The sequence below is a fragment of the Cynocephalus volans genome, chromosome 3, assembly GCF_027409185.1.
Source record: "Cynocephalus volans isolate mCynVol1 chromosome 3, mCynVol1.pri, whole genome shotgun sequence".
NCBI lineage: Eukaryota > Metazoa > Chordata > Mammalia > Dermoptera > Cynocephalidae > Cynocephalus > Cynocephalus volans.
Genome location: NC_084462.1, coordinates 60812571 through 60834151, shown reverse-complemented (window position 1 = coordinate 60834151; position 21581 = coordinate 60812571). Strand labels below are relative to the sequence as shown.

General features: G+C 51.3%; 1 protein-coding gene across 1 annotated transcript in view; it reads left to right on the top strand.

Annotated features, from left to right (window-relative positions):
- Positions 1 to 17823, top strand: part of ARNT2 (aryl hydrocarbon receptor nuclear translocator 2) — a 135628-nt gene extending 117805 nt beyond the window's left edge. The window contains exons 14-18 of the mRNA XM_063089501.1: positions 629 to 728; positions 3613 to 3751; positions 4419 to 4584; positions 15713 to 15849; positions 17725 to 17823. Coding sequence (XP_062945571.1) covers positions 629 to 728; positions 3613 to 3751; positions 4419 to 4584; positions 15713 to 15849; positions 17725 to 17823 — 641 coding nt within the window. The remainder of the gene's footprint in view (positions 1 to 628; positions 729 to 3612; positions 3752 to 4418; positions 4585 to 15712; positions 15850 to 17724) is intronic.
- Positions 17824 to 21581: the final 3758 nt, after the last annotated feature.

Below are 21581 nucleotides of genomic sequence, written 5' to 3'. Positions count from 1 at the left end.
CATGACCTTGGACAAGCCACGCCTCAGTTATCTCATCTGAAACAACTGATAGCAAACGTTTAGATGCTGCTTGCTCCATTACCAGGCACTTTATTCCCATTAACTCACTGAATTTCCACCACAGTCCTGTGAGGAGCCTTCTTCCAGTTGGAGACACTGAGGCAGGGGAAGCTTAAATAACAGGTCCAAGGTCACACTTCTGATAAATAAGGTGGAGCTGGGGCTCAAGGCCAGGGGGCCGAGGGTCCTAATCTGCCCTGTTCCCCTGCCGCTGCACTTCCTCACCCTGAGACGAGGACCTATCGTACATATCCACCCCAGGGGGTTGGGAGGATTGGACAAAGTAGCCTCTGAGGAAGAACTCTCATTAGTTCATTTCATCTTCCCACCTCTCAGAAAGGGCCTTGCCTTTAGGTGGCTGTGGCCTAGCCTAGGAGTCAGAGAACAACTGCCCAGTGCTCCTTCATCCTGGGGGGGCCCAGGAGAGATGAGGTGCAGAGGTGAGGGCTGCCCCATGAGTGCCCTCCTGCTCTCCCATCCAACCCCGGCACCTGTTCTCGGGGCAGCCTCCCCCGGGTTCTGCAGGGCAGGGAGCACTCACATGTGATTCCTGCTCTGGTTTTCCTAGCGGAGAAGAAGATGATGAGCTCAGCCTCTGCAGCAGGAAGCCAGCAGATCTACCCTCAAGGAAGCCCATTCCCCGCCGGACACTCGGGGAAGGCCTTCAGGTAGGTGCTGGGAGGGGGGCGAGGGGGCAGGAAGATGCTTCCTCTCCAGGGAAGCTCTGGATCTGTGAGCTTGGCTCTGGGTGCTGCAGACTTTAGTTACAGGTTACCGTCCCGCATGACTTGGGCCGTGCTGAGGATTCTGGCTCGGTTCTGCTCCGCAAGCCCTTTCTGGGTTGCCATGGATGCTCGGTGTCAGTTACTCGTTCTTCGATATGAAAGGCACCAGCCACTGTGTTCTGCAGCAGAACAGGAGAAGGGAGTAAGGTGGTCTCTAGCCATGACCCAGGTGGGGTGGAGCTGGGGACAGCTGACAAGGTAGCAGGAAGTACTCTGCCCCCTGGTTCCCAGAGGCCATTGCTAAATCCAAGGAAGAAGGGACTCAGCCCATCATTTCTGGGCCTCAGCCTAAAGGGCCGCTCGAGGGTCAGGCAGGGTGTCCACCCTTCCCAAGGCTTGGTTCTTAGCACCAGGGCATCTTGTGGATCATTGAGGAAGTCCCGACAGTGTCACTGGAGGCAAGGCCTGGCTCCAGTTTCTGCTGGGGAAACAGGAGGATGAACTGAGGAGAATTGCCAGAGGAGAGACAGTAGTGCTCTTGGAGGGTGTGCGGGCACTCGTGTGCACCCACTAAATGCCCCAGGCTCACCTGGAGAAGCATCCCAGACCTGGGCACAGGTCTTCCTGGCCTCTGACAAACTTGGCCAGAACCTACACAGAGCTTCCAAGTGCGGTTGGAGACCAGGACTGGACAGGCATGGCTGGCTACCCTGAGAGACGGCCCTGTCACAGGACTGCCCTGGCCACGAGGGTCTGAGGAGTTCAAGGGTGAGGGGCAGCCCAAGGTGGTGTGACCAGAGAAGGCCTGATGACTCCTCAGCTAAGCCTGGAAGCCAAAGTCGGGTTTTGCCTCCTGAGGAAGTGATGGGGCACACGGGCATGTGGCATGTGCTGAGCAAAGCCTGGGAGGAGGAGTGACTGGGGAGGCTTCACGATGGGAGAAATGGAGGACGAGACTACAAGGCCTGGGGGGCTGTGCTCAGGAGTTTGGATGTGATTATTGATGGCATCCAGGAGAAGAGCAGCTTGAGGCAATGGGGTTTGGAGAAAGTCTGGGGTGGCAGTGGGGTATGGGGCGGAGTGGAGGAGTGAGGCTATAGACAGGTGCTCAGGACAGAAGGTCCAGCTCAAGGTGCTGGGTCTGGGCAAGGCTATTGTCATAGAAACAAAAGAATGGGGTGCCTTGGAGGGCAGTGATGGAGAGGGAAAAGCAGGCTGAAGCCAGCTGGCTGTGTGCGTAGGAGGCCCGGGAGCACCAACCACCTGTGTGGAGCCCAGCATAGGGAAGACATTTGCTAAATACTAGTCTATGAAATGAATGGATGGATGAATGAATTAAAGGATGCCGGTGAAGGCTAAAGCCTGCTGAGTGGGTAGAATTTCCTGTAAATCTAAAGGGCCTGAGCTGGTTTGAGATGGGGAAGGAGTGGAATGGTGTACTCTAGTGCCAGACACAGTCATAGGTACCCCTGATCCTCTAGCAATACATCTTTACCCAGAGTCCTTCCACGATGGCCCAGCCAGCCTTGGCCCCAGCCTGTCCATACCAAGACAGGCAGCTGTAGCCCAGAGGCCCCTGGGGAGAGTGGAACACAAGGGCCAGCACTTTGTTCCAAGAAGCCCCAGCCTCTGCCTTTCAGCCAGAGCACCTTTCCTAAGGGCCAGCAATGCTACAGCCGGCCCTCATCAGTCTGTCGCAGGAGGCCACCATAGAGAACAAGGATCAGAAAATGTCCTCTAAGTCATTCATGAGGAAGGAGGATGGGAAAGGAGCCCTTAAGTGAAGAATTGATTTTAGGAAGATGGAAATAATGTTTCCCTTCACATAAGCAACTGAACTTGTTTTATGATGGCCAATGCAATAATGTCTCTGACATTCTTGGTTTCTACCCATTTTAAGAGGGATCGGATAGTACAGAAAAAATATTAGATAATACAATTAGTAAAACTGTACCCAGTCTTCTCTACTGGTCTATAGCCTGCCTCTCTTTCAAATCCCAGCTGAAAATCCACCTCCACTCTGGGATTAGCCCCATTCCACTTGACTTGATTCATTCAAGGCCACCCACACTCTGTCCTGCATGCTGAGCTAGTCCCAGGGAGGCAGAAGGAAGGGCCTGAAACAAAATGAAAGTTGCCCCCAACCTTGCAATCTTTAATGAGTTAATTGAATAATCAGCACAGCTGGGAAAATCTCCTGGAAGAAGTGGCTAGCAGCAGACAGTACATGCCTAGGAGCGAAGACAGGGTCTGAGATTGAGCCTTGGAAAGACATGCAGAGAGCCCCAGCACAGTGTGATGCACACAGCAGGTGCCCAGTAAAGACGAATAGAGTTAAATGGACGATAAACTGAAGGTGGACTAGGTAAGCATTGTTGTGCTCTGGATAGCAGGAGTAGGCCCCATCCAGTGGGTTTCCATTGATAGGGCTTTTCTTTCTGTTTAAATAAGTGACAGCCTGCAGCCTATTTCCTGAATTCTTAAACCCTGATAGGTGCCCCAAAGGAAGAAAATAACCAGAGCATAAAGGAGTACTAAGAAGCTTCTCTTTGTTGGAAGCAAATCATCCGTGAGAGCAGAGGATGCACCAGGGTGGGATTAGGGCTGAGGAGAGGGGAGCTCTGCCAGACCCTGGGGAGAATGAGGCGGGGAGATAAGAGATGAGACAGGCAGGATTGCTCAGCAGTGGCGGAGGAAGCCCTGGGAGATGAGGGAGACCAAGGGGCTCTGGGGCTCACAGGAAAGAGAGCTCAGGAAGGCAGTCCCGGGCGGAGCCCATGTGGTGGGAGGACACTTCCTCAGGACGGTGCATTTTCTTCCCTTCTAGCTCTTCAGTGGTCCATGTGCCTGGAGTGAACGATATTCAGTCCTCCTCTTCAACAGGCCAGAACATGTCCCAAATCTCCCGACAGCTGAACCAGAGTCAGGTGGCATGGACAGGGAGTCGTCCACCCTTCCCAGGACAGGTATGGGCATGGGTGAGGGCTTTGCCCCAGTGCCCAGAGGGGCAGAGCACCCCAGGATGTGCTTTCTTTGGATCCCAGTTCTGAGAGTGGGTCAGGGCCCTTACTTAGAGCCGACCACCCCAACAGCAGCTGGCTACTCAGAAGCACCGGCCACCCCAAGGGCACTTGGAGAGCCAGGTCCCCAATAATTGCATTTCTGCAGCCCTTTCTCCTCCAGCCTTGCCCTGGGTGAGCTAGCAGGAAGGGGTCAGCCATGCAGAGACAACATCAGGAATGAGCGCCTTACTACTCAACCTCTGGTTGCTTCTGTGCCAGGGGCGTGTGAAAACACACAATTGTGATGTACCCAGCTCTCGTGTACTGGCTGTGAGCATGGGTGTGATAGGGCTGAGGGAGTTTTGGGGATTTGTAATGCCAAGGCCTCCATAACTGGAAGCCAGAGGACCCAGATCAGTGTGGCCCTGGGGTAAATTCATCTAAACTTGCCCTAAAGATCCAAGGTCTGAGTCCTGCAGTTCTTGGGCCCCACACATTGAACCAAGAGGGCCATGGGGAGTCTCTATCAACCCAGAGCAGGCACTGCCACTGCCTGCTGCACCTGCCTGGGACATCAGGGCAGAGGCCTGCTGGTGATGTTTGCCATCTCTGTGCTTTGTCCTGATTGTAGCAAATCCCATCTCAGTCCAGCAAGACTCAGTCATCTCCCTTTGGGATCGGAACGAGCCACACCTACCCGGCAGACCCCTCTTCCTACAGTCCTCTCTCCAGCCCGGCTACATCCTCACCAAGTGGGAATGCCTACTCCAGTCTCGCCAACAGGACTCCAGGGTTCGGTAGGTGGGGAATGAGGGAAAGAAGTCCTGGGAGAGCCAGCAAAAATGCTTTCTGAACATCCTGAATTCAGGGGGCTGAGCCCGAAGCTCTCAGAATTCCGGGACAAGGTCTGGAGGTGTCCAAGCACCTCTCCTCTCTCTGACTATGCGGAGGCCTGTGGTGTTCCTAAGAAACTAGGTGCTTAGACCCTGGCTTTGCAATTTGGCTTTATCATTTTCAAGGCACTGGGACTGTGTTCCTGTGCTCCATGTGACCTGAATGCTTTTTTAACCCTTTATGGCCCTTGGTGAGGACTTCCAGGTCCCCCAAGTCAGAAACCCTATAGTCTTGTTTCAAAAAACTAGAGAACAGTAATAGGGTTGACCAATCGTGTAAATAACACTGCAAAGTTTTCTCTCTCTGTTTTAATTTTATGAGAGGGATCCTCTCTCGTGTAAGAACATCTTTCTCAGCTTTGTTAACAAAACCTCAGGCCATAAAGGGTTAAGTCACTGCCCCTGCTGGTGCATTTCTCAGGAGCCCTTGCCAGTTCCTCACTCTCCACGTGTCCATGTCTTTAATGAGTCCCCTCAGCATATCTCCCAGGGACAGAGTTCCATTTCACATCAGAAAGGGCTAATAAGGGACCTGTGGTCCTGGAAAGAAGCCCTGGCTGGTGCTCGTTTTCTCCTGGTGCTCGTTTTCTCCCGGTGCTGTCACAGGTGACATCTAACAGTGTGACCCACAGGCCTTTCCTCTGCAAAATCGATCATTCTCGGATGAGCATGATACTGAGCCCCCAAATACCAGTTCACACTGGGCAAGTGAAAAGCTTCCATATAAGCTGCTTGTCCATCAGCCTTATGAAAGATGCCACACAGTGCCCCCAACCTGTAGCATGCAGTTTCCGGCTGCACCCACCCCTCCACCTGCAGCGCTAACAGCAGTACTTGTGACCTGCTCAGCCTGAGACCTTGGGGCACAGCCTTTTCTGACCTCTTGTTTGTCCCTCCCCCTTAGAGTCAGCTGTCCCCCCAGCATTCGTTTCCTTTATTTACAGCATGTTCTCATGTTCAGCCTTCAATATTCTTGCCGTATTATTCAATGAAACCAAGTCTAGAGGCACAGTCCCCTATTTCAGGAAGAAGCCCTGGGGCGGCCGCTTTCACATCAGCCAGGCACTCAACTAGTAACTACCCTGAGGTCGGAGTCTCTGATTCCCAGGAGAGCGCCCACCTCCCTGTGTGGGGACATTCTCTCCATCTGGTTTCCTCACCCGGGCATGGAGAGGCCCTTTACCTCCTCCTGGAAGTGGTCTTTTGCAGACTCAAGGCAGCGTAGACAAATCACTTCGTGGAAGCAGGAGGGGAGGGGTCACCTGTAACTGACTTATTCTTAATCAACAAGCCTTCACGAGTGACAGGCCCTGTGCAAGCCCTGGGAAAACTCATTCCCAACCCAGAGAAGGGCACAGCCTAGAGACTGAGGCAGGGGAGATAGACAGGTAAAGAAAGACGGGAAACACAGTACTGCAGGTGCTGCAAGCCAAGGTCTGCATGGACGCCCTGGTGGCTGAAGGCCAGGACGGTTGTTATGTCTAACAGGGTCAGGAGAGGCTTCAGAGGAGAGCTAACACACGTCCCTGGTAAGGCCTTGGAGCATCTCATTGTCGCCATAACAAGACAGGTGGGCAGGCCACTCCCCTGACCCAACAGTCCAGTGCCTTTACCTCTGTGCATCTGTCCAGTCTCCACTAAGCAACTGCCAGCTCCTGAAGTATAAATGGAGATGGGACACAGGAAGGACAAAGCCCCGGATTGAGGCCACTGCACAGCTCTGATGGACAAGTACAGCATCCCACAAATGGGGCTCCAGGCTCAGCAGCCACTTTTACAGTCACCCCTGTGCTATCTCACACTCAGATTGTAATAGTAATGGTGTTAATAGCAGCTGATCCTTCTGGATGCTTACTACATGCTAAGCATTTTACACACTTCCATTCATTTAGTGCTCACAACAGCCCTAGGAGGGAACTACCATTATTAATCCCATTTCTCAGACAAATAAACTGAGGTACAGTGAGGTCAGATGACTTGACCACAGCCTCATAGGTGATAAGTGGTAGAGTAACACCACACCTGTGGCACCAAGAATGGAACCCAGGCAGTGTGTCTGGGACTGCTCCCACCGCTGCCCTGTCCTTACATCATCCTCTAATCTGTTCTTAGGGGATCTTAGAATTAAGCAGGAGCTGGGTGTCCCAGCAGGTGTCTTTTGATTTATATTAAAGAGAAAGGGCTTGTATTAGTCTGTTTTGTGTTGCTTATAACAAAATACACGAAACTGGGTAATTATAAAGAAAAACAACATCTGTTGCTTAGTTTCTGAGGCTGAGAAGTCCGAAGTCCATCTGGTGGTGGCGACAGTGACCCAGGGGGTCTCACATTTGCAAGATGGTGGAAGCAGAGAAAGCAGAGAGAGAGACAGACTCTCGTCTTCTTTTAAAACCCTCAGAACCCCACCCATGACCACCACTTTTAATCCATTCACTACTGCACAGTCCTACAATCCAATCACCTCTTCGATGCTCCACATTTCAATTACCATAATAGGATTTCCCACCCTCTTAACAGTCACAGTGGAGGCTAAGTTTCTAATACATAAAACTTGGGAGTCAGTTCAAGCCTCATTGAGTTTTGGGGGGACATAATTCAGTCTACTACAGGGTTAGACCCCGTCCAATGAGGGCACAGAAGAAACTGTGAAATAGAGAAGTTAAGAACAGAGGTATCCTGTGGCCTAGCCATCAGTGCCTCCCTCGTTACTTTGACAGGAGCAGTTCGAGTGGAATAGGATGCAGGTGGGCTGCATTTGAAGCCAGACCGTAGTGGAGTGAGGAGGTGATAACATGGGGTCAAAGCAGGTGATGACATGGGGTCAAAGCAGGTGATGACATGGGGTCAAAGCCGGGGAGGAGAGGCAGGGAAGGGAGGCTCGGCCTTGGGTGGGGAGGAAGATTGAGGTGCTGGTTTCCAGAACCGTCTGTGATGAGGAGGCTGCTGGAAGACGGCTCCCAGGGCAGGCAGAGCTGTTGGAGTTCATGTCAGAGTGGAGAACAGTGGCCTGGGGCGCCTAGAGATGGGCTGGATGCTAGGCCTCTTTTGACCTGGGGTCAGCCTCTACCCTCGTGGGTTTCGGGGAAGTGGAGGCCTGGCTGGGGTGAGGAGCGAGCTTTGGTTAAGATCAGAGGAAAGAGGTGTGCGATGAGAAACAGGACCTGAGCAGCTGTTCCTTGAGGAGGGTCGCGCCTGTGAGCACAGGGGAAGGGTTGCGAGGAACAGAGCAGATGAGAAGGGGTGAGTGGAGAAGGAGCAGGCAGTCTCCACCAATGGCCCAAACTAAACAGAAAACAGTTAAAACAGCGGGCTGTGTTTACATTTGCAGAGGACACACACCCCGACCCTGAGTGAGCACATCTTAGTGGCTTCCTGGAGGCCTCTTTGAGGGTGTGTGCAGGACAGCCGCAGCCTGGGGGCCTGTTGTGGCGCACTGACGGGTTCCCAAGCGTGGCAGCACCCCGCAGTACCTGGCCTCAGCTAGTTATCCTTGGCCAGATACCAGAGCCCAGAGAATTAGCAACGGCAATCCTGACCTCCCCCTTCTGGCTGGCCAGAGCAGGCTGCGGGTTTGGAGTGGCTGCTGAGCAGACTTGCTCAGTCTCCCACAGTGATGGCCTAGGTGGCTGACACAAGCGTGACTTGTCACTTTTGAACAGTGCTTCGACTACAGCTGGACTCCTTGGGAGAGCTTTGTGGTGGAGTTCATACACTGAATGAGACAATGGCCCCACCTGGGCTCAGCCCTTTCTGTGATCCACACGCTGGTTTTGTTCATGAGCTCTCAGGACTGAATCCACTGCAGGTCTGTTGAGCTCTCTTGAGCTATACTACTGTCGCATTTGTGTCCAATCTTAGTTTCAATTTTAATTCAACCTAGGTCACAGCAAAAACCTAGCCATTTGAAATGTAGCATCCAAAGTAGAACCAGGAAACCACACAGTCCATTTATTTAAGCACTGACAAATGCAAGCATTTATGTTTTTAACAAGATTAATGGGGAAGGTGTTGTGTCAGTTGGGGGCCATTTAGGAGACAGAAACCACACCAGTAATTTGAACAAGGAAAGTTTAAAGATTTTTTAGCTAATAAAAGGTGGTAAAGGAGGACCCTGAGGAATACAGGAACAGCAAACATGGGCAGCAGCTTCTACCTCTAAGGCTGAGGGAAAGTAGACAAGAAAGGAACTAAGAACTTGGAAGGTGAGATGCCACCCCACAGAGCCTGAGGTTGAGCCTTTGCTGGAGAAGGTACATCTGCCACAGGAACACACAGCCTGGTAAACTTGCCAGAGACTATGGGCTGCAGTTGGTCTCTAGAAGCAGCCTGCCAGCTGGCTGAGAAATTCAATAGAGGATGTAGATGGACCAGAACTGGCCCACAGAGACCAACCACCATGTGGCCAAAGAGTGCCTTCAGGTAGAACTGGGTCACAGGAAGCAGCCCTCTAGGTGGTATAGAAACTTGTTGAAGAGTGAGTGCCACTTGACCTCATGCACACTGCTCTTAGACACACTAAGGAGGAGAAAACCACCTGAACCAGGAAAAGAAGCCAATTTCTCTGCTATGCCTTGCTTGTCTCTCCAGTGCTGTCTATCAACAAAGCCTAACATTGCACCAGCTAACAAAGGAGAAATGTTCAAAGGGTCCAGTTCTAGTATCACAAAGCAGGGCAAAGAAGGGTGGATTTAGAGCTAAGAGCAATAAATTAATAATTGCCAGAAGTGCATATGACTTGAATCTCCAAGCTGGTCAGTTTTTCTCTGTCTCAGCTACCACCAGGCATCTGCTAATGGATATTATGATGTGTCTTGGAGAAATTCAGGGAGCCAAACATACAGGTTGCTCAAGGAGAAGTGGCTCAAAGGTGCTATAGCAAGCCAGGCTTTCATCCCCTGACCTGACCCAAGTATATACGTATATGGACTAGATTACATTATTTTCTTAGCAGCATGCTTCCAGATATAATGGTTTGGCAGGCACAAACCTGGCCATGGCTTCTTGTTCACCATATGCTTTTCAGCTGAGGATGAGGTAACTAAAGCAATTCACTCATGCATGACACAAGCCACATCAGGTCATATCGGGTCACAACAGATGACACTTACAACTCTGAGGATGAGCATCTTTTATACAGCTCAGGAAACACATTTATAACATATGGCCTTTCCTCAAAAGAGCCATGTCCATCCCAGCCTGCCCTACACAGCCCAGATTTACTTTGGAGAGGGGAATGGAAAGAATTTGTTATTTTAGAGATAGGGGAGGAGAGGAGAGTCAGCACAGTAAGGTGGGGGACAGGATTTCAATCATCTGAAATGTTTGCAGACACCATACACCCTCTTACTCCCCAGCTCCTGCCCCCAAAACTCAGCCCTGTATGTTTTTACCAGCAAATTTTGATGAATTATAGACCTCCTCATTCCTACTAGTTAGTGTTGAAAAGGTGAGGTCTTAGCCAGAAATCTTGGGAAGTTTGTGATCCTTGCTATGAGGTGCCATTTTCTCCTGCCTAGAGGGCATTTGTAAGAGAATAATCTGCCCCTTTGGTGCTCTTTGGTGATTTAATTCAGCAGGGTTTCTCAGGCTCAGCACTGTTGACATTTTGGACTGAATGATTCTTTGTGGGGAACTGTCTGTCTATTCTAGGGTGTTTAGCAGTATCCCTGCCTCTACCTACTAGCATTCCTCTCTTCATGATAATGAGAAATGTCTCCAGATGTTACCAGATGTCTCTGCTTGGGGGAGGAGGGGAGGGAAAAATCACCCCTGGTTGAGAACCACTGAGTTAACCCAACTGCTTGGGACCTCTGAGTAGGACTCAACTGAGCTTTAAATCATAAGGCTGTTTCAAATCAGCTGAATCTCACAAAGAAAAATGTTAGTTAGCATGAGTGAAATGATAGCATTGAGCTTCAACTTAAAAGAAAAGGGAATGTCATTTCTGCCTCTACAATCTAAGAATCCACAAGCTCCTCAAAATTCTGGCCCGTGGTCTAAAAGCCCACTCAGCTGGCCCAGGTGGTAGCAGCGAACAATAATCTATCTGGACACCTGGGCTGGCAGGTGGCCTACACACAGCCAGGGCTGTACCAGTCTAGTCCTTGCTCAAGAAACCAACAGAGCAAAAGAAACACAGCATGGCTAGACCCCAGCTCATGGTTTGTAGCTATATACATGGTTTTGGAACAGTGAGGTAGCACAAGGATGTTGGAAACCAATGGGTTTTTTCCAGAAAGAGGCTTGTAGGTACATCTTGGGGAAAAGCCATGTGCAGCCCTTGCTCACCATCTTTCCGCAGCACAGGTCGGTCAGGTTTAGGCTAACAACCCACAATGCTCGGTCATCCAGGACAGATGACATTGAAGTTCTTGCTTATTATCTAGTCAGAGAGTCAGAGGTCACTAACACAAAACCTATCAGTAGCGTGGACTGAACTCCTTCTCCCCTAACTTTCCCATCACATGGCCAGTGAACTCATCCTTCAGGTCATCACCTTGGATGTGAAGTCCTCTAGGTGGACTCAGGTCTGAGTGAGGTCCCTCTACCATGTCTTCCATGGCTGCCTGTACTTCCCTTATAAGAGCTCTTAATAATTCTGATTGCCTAATTACTTGTCTGACTTTCTCAATGGGTTAGGCCAGTCTTGATCACCACTGCACTGCCGACACACTGCTCACTGTCAGCTACATAGTAGGCATTCAGTTTAAACACTGTATTTATCAGATGAATGCACATGGGCTCCAGTGTCAGAACGACCTAGGTTCAAACCCTGGCTGTGACATTTATATGCTAAATGAATTGGGCTAATTTCTTGACATCTTTGAGCCTCAGTTTTCTTATCTGAAAAGTGAGAATAACGGACTGATTTCTTAGAGTCGGAGTGAAGACAAAATGAACTGAAATAATGTATGTAAAATACTAGCACGATGCATAGCACATAGTCAGTACACCAGAAATACTAAGTCCTTTTCATTCTTCCTTAACTATTTTATGCTGTTTTCAAAACAATCCAGTCAATTGATTTTTTTTCTATTGCAAACATTTAAGAAGAGTACCTCCCTTCGCAAAAGTTTAAGAATTTTTACTATGAAATCTTGTATCTGTGATTCATAGAATCAAGTACCCCCAGATATGAATCGAGAGCTACTCTTCCTCTAGTCTTCACCCCCTTTAACCTACCCCATCTCTGGTGTCACTGAGTAAGACCATGAGAGAATGTGCACTTGTTTCATAGCAAGTCAGCTGTACCCAGGAATCCTCAAACGTGAGTAGAAATAAGAGTTATGGAATGTTCATGTTCTTCCATCTTACTCCCCTTCCTCCCTCCCTCCTTTCCTTCCTTTTTTCCTTCCTTCTTCCCTTCAGCAAATATTTATTGAAGCTTCCTGTATTTCAAGCAGTATTCTCAGTAAAGCCTGGGATAGACATAGATATGATCCTTGGTCTTAAGTTACTCACAGTTTGGGGTAAATCAATATAGTGCTGTGAGCACTGTCATAAAAGATTTGCAAATGACAGAGGCAAGCCAAGAGGATAATGATTGAGGGACCCAGGCACCCAGACCACATGTGATTAGAGCTCTGACATGAGTGGAATTCTCCAGGCACAGAGAAGGGGAAGGATGCACACAACAGAGAGAACACACATGCAGTAGCACAGAGTTGTAACTGCATGTGGCATTTGTGGGGACATCCAAATACTGTCATGTGACTAGGGCCAGAGGGGCTAGGATTGCAGAAGGATCTTGGTGCCAACTGTAAGGAACATGGACTTTACCTCGTAGACAGTGGTCAACAGTTAAGCACTTTGTAAGCAGTGGACGACTATTTTAGGAAAAGGGAGATGGAAGTTGAGAGATAGTATTTAGGGGTGTGGGGACTTGGCAGAACCCAGTGACATATTGGACATGAGGCATGAGCAAGAGGGAAGAGTCAATGCTCAGGCTTTTCCTCTCCGGACTCAGAGGAGATGAGATGGCTGCTTTAGGAATGAAGAGTCTGAGGCGTCTTTCACACTACTTAGACCTGTCACCTCGGCACGGATAGGTGGATCCAGAGTTTAGGAGGAAGGCCGGGACCGTAACTACCACCAGAAACTTGACTTTATCATCCCGAGCTCTTCCCACTCACACCCCTCAGCACAGCCAATAATCGATCAGCAAGTCTGGGCATCTCCTTCTCCATAATACCTCAAATCCACCTACTTCTCTCCAGCTTGCTTCCATTCTTGCAAGGATAACTGCAGCAGCCTCGTCCCAATGGACCTCCTTCCCTCCCCTCTTGTCTGCCCCATTCCTTTCTCAATTAGTCTCTTTCCCCGTTGTCCACTCACCCACTCATAGGATGACCTTCCTAAATGTTCAAATCACACCCCTGCTTAAGAATTTTCAGTGGTGCTCTGTGGCCCTGAACATCAGTCACACTCCTGGTGTGGAATCTGAGCCCTGGTTTACCCTCCAGCCTCATCTCTTACCACTTGCCCGGTCATACTCTTCCTCGCTCATACTGAGCCACCTGTAGATGCCTGGATGGACCAAGCCCTCTCTCATCGTCATGCCTTTGAAGAGACTGATCCTTCCCTCTGGAATTCTTTTCAACCCCACCTCCAAGCCTTTCTGCTGGTTAACTACTAATTTCCCTTCTGTTCGCAGCTGAGATCTCTGAAAAGCCCTTCGTAGTCACCATGACTGACTTTGGCATCCCTTCTAAGAGTTTTCACCCTAGCTCTGCTTACCCCGTGTAGCTGCTTTCGACTGAGCAGAACTGCCTATGCCAGCTCAGTGAGATAGACACCGTCTTGTCTGCCAGTGCACGCCCAGTACCAGCAGGGAGCCGCTCCAGAGCAGGAGTTCAGGGAATATTTGCCAAGTGAATAAGTAAATGAGTCAGTTCATGGGAGTAGAAAGGGTTGCTCCCATCCTGCCTGTTGATGAGAGGGAAGGCTCAGACCCCGGCTGTCAGCATATGTTAAGGGACAGAGATGTAAGAAAGACCAGAGGGTATCTGATGAGGGGCAGCATTAGAGGTCATAGAACCAAAATCAGATGCAGCCCTGGAAGTCTACAAAACAACCTCAGAAAGAGAGTGGTCAAGAGAGTTGTATACCCAAGAGAGACTGAGAGGAGCAGGAACTCTTCGAATGCCCACTGGGGCAGGCTTGGCAACACAGACTTGGCCGTAGAGTAATTGCACAGGGCTGGGGAGGGAGGGGAAAGGGAGAAGATGCTGCATGCGTGGATGGCTTTAGAAGCTGGGCAGCACAGGGAAGCAGAGGTAGCCATGTGGCTGGAGGTCAGGGAGGGTTGACGGCATTGATTCGTGATGGGCAGCAGCCAGCAGGAGGTCACTGTTGGAGTAGCGTCCTGGCACAAACTGCATGGCAGTCCTCTCCCTGAACACACGAGGACACTCCCACACCTGCCATGCCCTTCCTTCGGCAGAGGCGGCCATGTCTGTCCATCCTTCCACCGAGCAAGGGCAGGCCAGTTTGTGCTCAGCCTCTGCACAGGTGCCTGTCAGGTGGGATTCCCTCACGGCGCCCACCGGTGCTGCTGCTCCTTGAATTTGGCCACAGTTTGTGAACCAGGTCTGTCCTCTACTCTCAGTCAATTCTAGGTTTTTAGATTTTCCAAATCAGGCCAGTGGATGCTATTTTGTGAAAGAGAATCCTTGGAGTCTGATGTGAGAGTACTAAGAAAAGGCATTTCAGATCGTCAGATGTGCGTTTTTTACAGGAAAATCCCATGTGCACAGATTTAAAATTGTACCCTGCTTTGATGTTATAGAATTCTTTGCCAACTCTTGTTACCATGCAGAGTTTGAAAAGCACCAATGGTGTGGCATTAAGGGGACCTGATGTGTTTTATTTTATCAAATCAGCCCTTTATGTCTCAGGCAGTATGGGGGGATGGTGAGAGAGAGAGAGAGAGAGAGTGATGAGAGATTCTTCTCCCGTTCTCACTTCACCTCAGATTAACCCAGCGCCCAGATTTGGGGGAGTGGAGGGGCGGGAGTCTGAGGTTTGCCTGTGGTCACATGGCTACTCGGAAGAGCAAGATGGGACAAGATGGGGCCTGTCCTGCCACCCAGAGCTTGACAGAGAGCCCATTGTCTCGAAAATGTTATTGAATGGTTTGAAACGAGAAAAAAGTTTCTAAGGTTTTTGATGTGCCTGAAAATATCCTATTTAAAGATACTTTTTTCTTAAGAATTCTCTTTGGTTGAGTCTCAAAAAGGTTTTAGACAAAAGTCTGCTGATTGTTCCCATTTTCTGTTTTTCCATCGGGTATTTTTTGTAAACTGTAGACAGAAGCTAAGTGGCTCTCATATAAACTAATTTGCTGATTCCCGAGAGGGACCTATCTTCTTGTCTGAGCAGTGCCCAAATTCCTTCCCTCTGAGACAAACTGATGTTAAGAAATTCTCGACTAAAGAGCCAGACAGAAAGGGGGGTGGCTTCTGGCCTGCAGAAGGACCTTGTAGGAACACCATGTGTGGCTTCAACCGAGTTGCTGGAACAGCAGTGAGTGGGTTGGCGGTTCCCAGGGGAATGCTGAGCCGCAGCTCTTCCTCTAGCAGGGCCAGGTGCCTGTAAAGAGTAGCTGGTGGACTAATGGGCAATCTAGGAGCAGCAGGACTGCATCTGCCTTCTCGTGCCGACGAGAGGGCCTCCCTCAGCCTACGCTCTGAGTCCCACAGACATGCCTCTGTCCCCCGATGCCCCACCGAAGCCTCCCTGAGGAGTCACAAAGAGCATGGAGGGCTCTTAGGCTTAAAGCATCTGGCCACCTGGTGGGTGCATTCCAGCGAGAGCCACCCTCTCCAGCTGAGAACCTGCAGCACTCAGCAGAGGCTCCCCAGCTCTCTTTCAGCCAGAGTGAAAAAGACAGGGACAGCAAACTCGTTCAGCTGGCTCTGGATGGAGTGTGCCTCTCAGAAAAGGGGGGCCCTCTGAGCTGCAGTGGTTCTTAGGTCTCACAGCACCACAGGATGGGTTTTAAAGGCAGTGTCCTGTACGTCGGATCTTTCAGCTGAAAGTGGACAAAGTAGCGGGCAGTTCCAGGGGCGGCCCTCGGAAGTCTGGTCGCAGTGGCAAAGCCAGCACCATGGTCAGCAGAGCGGTGAGCAGCACTCCCACCAGCAGCCCGGTCAGACTGAAGTGTTCCAGGTAAATCGAGCGAGCAGCGCCTTCTCGTAGGTACCGGCGCCTTCTCTCTGCTTCCTTTCCCCTGCGAGCTCTGCCGCATCTTGCCTGCCAGATAGTGATCGTGAGTTCTGGCCCAGCCTGGGGCTAGAGGGGGTCCAGGAATAGAGGGTCCCGTCCTGCCCCACCAGAAAGCTCAGGGGCACTGGGGAAAGCGAAGGGGCACATAGCCTTTGAACAGAGGCACACGAAAGTTGGAGACTTCCCTGCCCCAAGTTCCAGAGCAACCCAGGAGAGATGCACAAAGCCAAAGGTGCCAGGGAGCTTGGTCTGGTGCAGGGCCCGCAGCCTCTCCTGAGAGCTGCTGGCGCCTCAGCCTTCACTGCCTCCTGCTGCCCCACCCACCTCCTCCCCACTGCAGCACCCAGGATGGGGAGGACGTTCCCCACCCAGGCCCGTGTCCCAGTTCTGGCCGCAGCCTGGCTCAGCTCTCCTCTGCTTGAGGGCAGGCGGATGCCCACTGGCTGAGGATACCTGGGCACCTGGCAGCTCTCCACTGTTTGAAAAATTCTTGGCCTGTCCTTTGTGCCTCAGGCAGACCTGGCCTAACTGTGCAGCTGGAGGGAGCCCCTCCGCAGCCCCACCCGACAGGGCTCTGCCTACTTTGGGTTTCTTTGGCTCCACTTTCAGCCAGAAATGTTCCACTGGAGGGTTCCAAATGGGAGTACGAGCTAACTTCCCCTCCACCCAGAGCTCAGCCCATCCCACCAGGTCCTTGTCAAAGAGCCAGACACCCCCTATCGTGGCCCAGAGCCCTGCCTGAAAAGCAAAGATGGAGTGGGAGGGTTCTGAGACTCTTCGGATGGTGAGCCCTCCATTTACCCCACCCACATCCCAAGATTCATTCCCACCAGGTCAAGCAGCATCTTCCCAAAGGCCTAGAATCCAGGTGTCCCTCAGGGCTCCAAAGAGGCAGCCTCTTTTTAAATGTGCAGAGGATGCCCCAGGTCGTAGCCATCTCCCCTGACCTGCAGTGACTGCCTGTCCTTCTTCCCTCTGTAAGGCCCTGGCTGCTGCCCGTCCTTAGGCCTCATGGCAGCCCTACAAGACAAAACTTCCTGGCAGGCATCTTCTTGGTCACGACGCTAGAAAGAATTCTTGGTCAACTAAGTTTATGAAACACTGGTCAAACAAAGTTTTTCAGTTCTCTATTGCAGGAATTATCATAGCCTTTATTACACCAGTGAGGACTGTGGATTTCTAGGAGGTAGGCAAAGTTTGCCTTGTTTCCCATGCTTATTTGTCCACAGAATTCTTTTCTCACAGAGTATCACATGGGCCGAGAATTCAACAGAACATACATCAGGAAATTTGCCATAAGAAAGTGAAATATGGCCATTCCTGTTTTCTGGATGGATAGTCTGAGGCCCAGAGAATGTGGAGGACTTGTGAAACCTGAAGTCTGACCATTCAGGCTTTGGGCCAGCCCTAGTATGTGCGCTGAGGACAGGCACGCAGGTCTGCACACGCACCCTCCTTCCGCCCCGGGCCACCTTGCATTTCTGTTGCGTTCTGATCATCTGCTTTGTGTACCGTGCTGGGTTCTCCCCACCAGTGGGGCTCTTGTCCACCCTGTGTCCTGGCTCAGCTTTAGATAGACAAAGGTTGTGTCCTGTCATTGTTTACCTGCTGGCATGATGGCTCCCAAGGGAGGAGAATTTCCCAGGACCCACGCAGAACTCCCCCTCCCCCACCCACCAGAAGGCGGGGGAGTGTCCCTGGGCTGCCCCATTAAAGAGATGGCTGTGAGGGCGAGTGGCAGGCTGGGCTCCTGGGACGTGCCCAGTACATGGACAAATAAGCTGACTCCCTGTGGCTTTCTCTTCTTCTCTTTTGCAGGACATGCTGCCCATGCCAGGAGACCCAACCCAGGGGACTGGCAACTATAACATCGAAGACTTTGCCGACCTGGGCATGTTTCCACCATTTTCTGAATAGCTGCGGGCAGAACAAGGCTCCTGCCCTACAGTGCCACCCGTGCTGTGACGCTGCCTGTGTGAACGGGCCTCCCTCTGCCCTGCCTGCCCTGCACAGGAACCCCCACCAGAAGCCATCTCAACCCCCTGTGTCCCCTCGGGCACAGAAGTGCTCAGCTCTCACCTGCAGCCGTGGCTGCCTGGTGGCCACTGAACAGGGGCCCTGGTAGACATTCGGGGATCACTTGTATTTATTGTAATCTACCTGTGTGTGCTCAGGAGGTGAGCCTACTGGGTCCTCAAATTTGGTTGTGAATAATCTTTTAATAGACCATTTACACCTATAAAATTTTAGTTAACGTCCAGAGTGACCAGGAGCACCAGCAGCCTGTCCAGGATGCTGAAGTCAGGTTTCTCCTTGCTTTTCACCTCGGCTGCATGGGTGGGGCTTGGGGGTGGGGGTGGGAAAAGGGGCAAGCGGGACGTGCAGCCTTTGTTCTGTGAGCTGGAGCCGAGGAGCACAGGGACAGAAGTGGCCACCCCCTAGCTCCAAGCGCTGATGTGTCTGTGCATCCATTGTGCTGTGGGACATATGTGCTTTGTGTAGTGTGACATGAACTCCTGTCCTCATGGATGTGTCGTGCCTCATGTCTGTTGTGTGTGGCCAGAGTGAGTGTGTAGAATCCAGAGTGTGTAGTGAGTATGAGAGCCCGGAAGTGCAGCCCCTATCCCAAGCTCAGAAGCACCCTGATCAGAGGATGCTCTGCCCACAGGGTCTGGGAGCTGGGCTGACACTTCAGCATCAGCTGTAGTCACGGCTGGGGACCTGCTCACTTTAATAGGTCCAAGCCCCCTGGCGCAGATTCAAGCTCCTCCTCTGCGAGGAACCAGTCCCTTCCTCCTGTGGCAGCCCTCATGGGAGCCCTCACTGTTGTCTTGCTCAGGTCTGGACAACCCTGTTCCTGGTCACATGTAGGTGTCTTTCATCCTTGCTCCCCTGGTGAGCGATGGGGCTTAACCGTGCCCAATGCCTGCAGGAAAGCACACCTTGAGGTCTCAGAGGCTGAGTCCTTGTGTGCAGGTGTGAGTGGCAGGCGCAGGACGCCCAGGCTTCCTTGTGTCCTGTGCCACAGTCTGTTCAGTGACTCTGGAGGTGGCTTAGGGGTCATGCGTGGAGATGGATGCTCTGAAACACTTGCCTCCAGGTCGCCTGAGCTTTCTGTCTTCAGCCCAGCTGGAAAGACTGCGGCATCTTGGGAGGGACAGAGTGCAGGTCAGTAGGGCAAAAGACTTGGGTTCTTGTTCTTTCACACACTCACTGGAGACTTGAATTCTTCGGGTAGTCTCAAGACAGGACCTGACTTCTAGAAGCTTCTGCCTGACTGGCCTCTGAGCCCAGGGCCCCTGGCTTGCTGTGGCTGCTCAGATCTGAGAAGAGTGTAAGACCCCGCCCGTCTTAACGCACCTTCGCCGCCTCCCACATCCTTTGTGCTAGCAAAGGCCCCTCAGCCTCTCTCATTTTCTTCTGTCTGTGACCATCACCCTCACGTTTCCCACCACCAGTCCACCAGCCCACACACTCCCATGCAGGAGAGGCTGCCATGGCCGCCTTGGGGCAGGTGGAGGAGCCCACCCCCCAGGAAAACCCTTGCATCCCTCCCAGAGTCCCCTCCAGCAGCCCATCGCAGGCACTGCTTGGTGGTGCATATGCTCAGAGACCACCTGAGAATCTGCCCACAGATTCTGGAGGGCTAGGGGAGTGTGTTGGTTCTAGGCTGCCTGAGAGCAGAGTGAACCCAGCATGCAGGAAGGCATCAGGGGAGAACCTTTGCTCTGATCCTTTGAAAGCTCTGCATTGAACACCAGCCCTGTCTGGAACCCGGGGAGATCTGTGTGCCCAGTGTTGCTGGGCAGCCTCACATATAACAGCCCAATACTGCTCAGTAGAATGCCTTTAGCCAGTAGCCAGCTTTGTGTGACCCCAGTTCCTAGACTCTAACTTAACCTTGACTTTACAATTTATAGATTGTGTATAGTTATAACTGAGTCTTGAATTTAGATGCATGTGGTGTTTGCTCTAACCTCAGAGGCTGTCTTGCTTCTGCAGAAATGGCAGGTGGTTGAAACTCCACATATCCCGACAGGAACCTCCTCGAGACAGACCTCCCTCTGCGTGCCCTGTCCCTGGGGTCACCTCTGCCTCCAGCAGCCTTGAGCTTGCCCTAGGCAGTGGGCACAGTTATTTCCAAAACAGGCACAAAGATGGCTTTTGGATCAAAGAAGAGTTTCTCAGTGAAATAAAAAGAGACTTTCTGTGACCTTTAGCTTACTAGTTCAGAAGTTTTGGGGTCTTCTGTTTGGTTTTGCTTTCTGTGTTTTGGAAGGAAGTTGGGGGCTTTCCTTAGGTACACACGTGAGCTGAACACATTGACTGTGGATCTGCCTAGTATCTAGGTCTGTGTGGGGCACTCGGGGGACACAGAAGGCATGGGAGTGGATCCTTGCTCCCAACGACCTTACATCTACTCCTCTCACTTAAATAGGGGTTTAGGATACAGCCAACTCAGTTCTCGGTCCTGGGAAGGAAGGATTCGTGCCTGACTGAAAGTCAGACATAATGGGGGAGCATCCTGACTAAACAGGCCCCACCTCCTTCCCTTCCAGCTTTGCCCTGGAGCAGGGCAGGGACTCTGAGTGGAATCTGATTTGCTGGCTTGAGTTCCCTGTCTTTTATACTGTAACCATAGTGTGGCCAATAAGAAGAGAGACAGGGGAGATAGAGGAGGAGAAAACCAGGACTGAGAGAATCCCACACGCAAGGGATTTGCTCAGCAAGGATTTTTGAGATACACTGGAGTAAGAATTAAAGCCCTCAAGGGTTTAATTATCCTGTTTGCAAAAGAACCTCCCATGCCAGTTGCACCCTTCCTAGGAGGCCAGAATGCTCATGGCCCCATGTCTGCTTGTCCTTCAGCCCATGCCCAGCCAGATGCCTCTCCTGCTGGAGACAGAGGTGAAGCTGGACTAGAAAGGGGAGAGACACTTATGACTCGGCTCTGTGACACTTGCTTGCTCACCCCTCATCTGTACTACTAGACTTTCAACTGGTTTTCTTAGGCTAAGCAAGCAGAGGAGGACCATGCAGTGGCTGCCTGAGCCATTGGCAAGGACACAAATGCAGCCACATCAAGGCTTCACCAGGACTGGGTCAGTGGCTGTGATGGTGGTCCAGGATGGTTCTAGAACACTCTGCCTGTATGTCACTGCCCCCTAGTTTTTTTTAGTTTTGGTGTCAGGGAGTTACAGAGCCATCACAAACAGCCACATTCTCTTTTATTTTCCAGCACATCAAGTTCAACCCCTCTGTTATTTCATGCATAACGAATATTGCAAATAGAAGATGTATACCTTCAGCTTACATCTTCCGTGTCAGTGGAGTGACTCTGTGTTCACCCAGTTAGCCACACCCGCAGACGTCCGTGCCCCTGCTAGCTTCAGCCAAGTGATGAGGCCAGCCCCAGGGAATGAATGATGCCCTCTTCCCTCCCAGCAGCACTTTAGCTCCTGGTGAGCTCTGGCAGAACAGTGAACGCTTGCCTCTCAGGCCCACCTGCTCCTAACAGTTCTGACCTGTCACATAAACAAAAACAAGCCAGTAACCTAACAGCTCTAGCCGGTAACAAGGAACAATAGAAATGCTCTTTGTTTTTCCAGCAAATATGGGTTTGGTCATTAAGTTGCTGTGTCCTAACTGGCCAAGTACTTCAGAGCTGTGAGCTG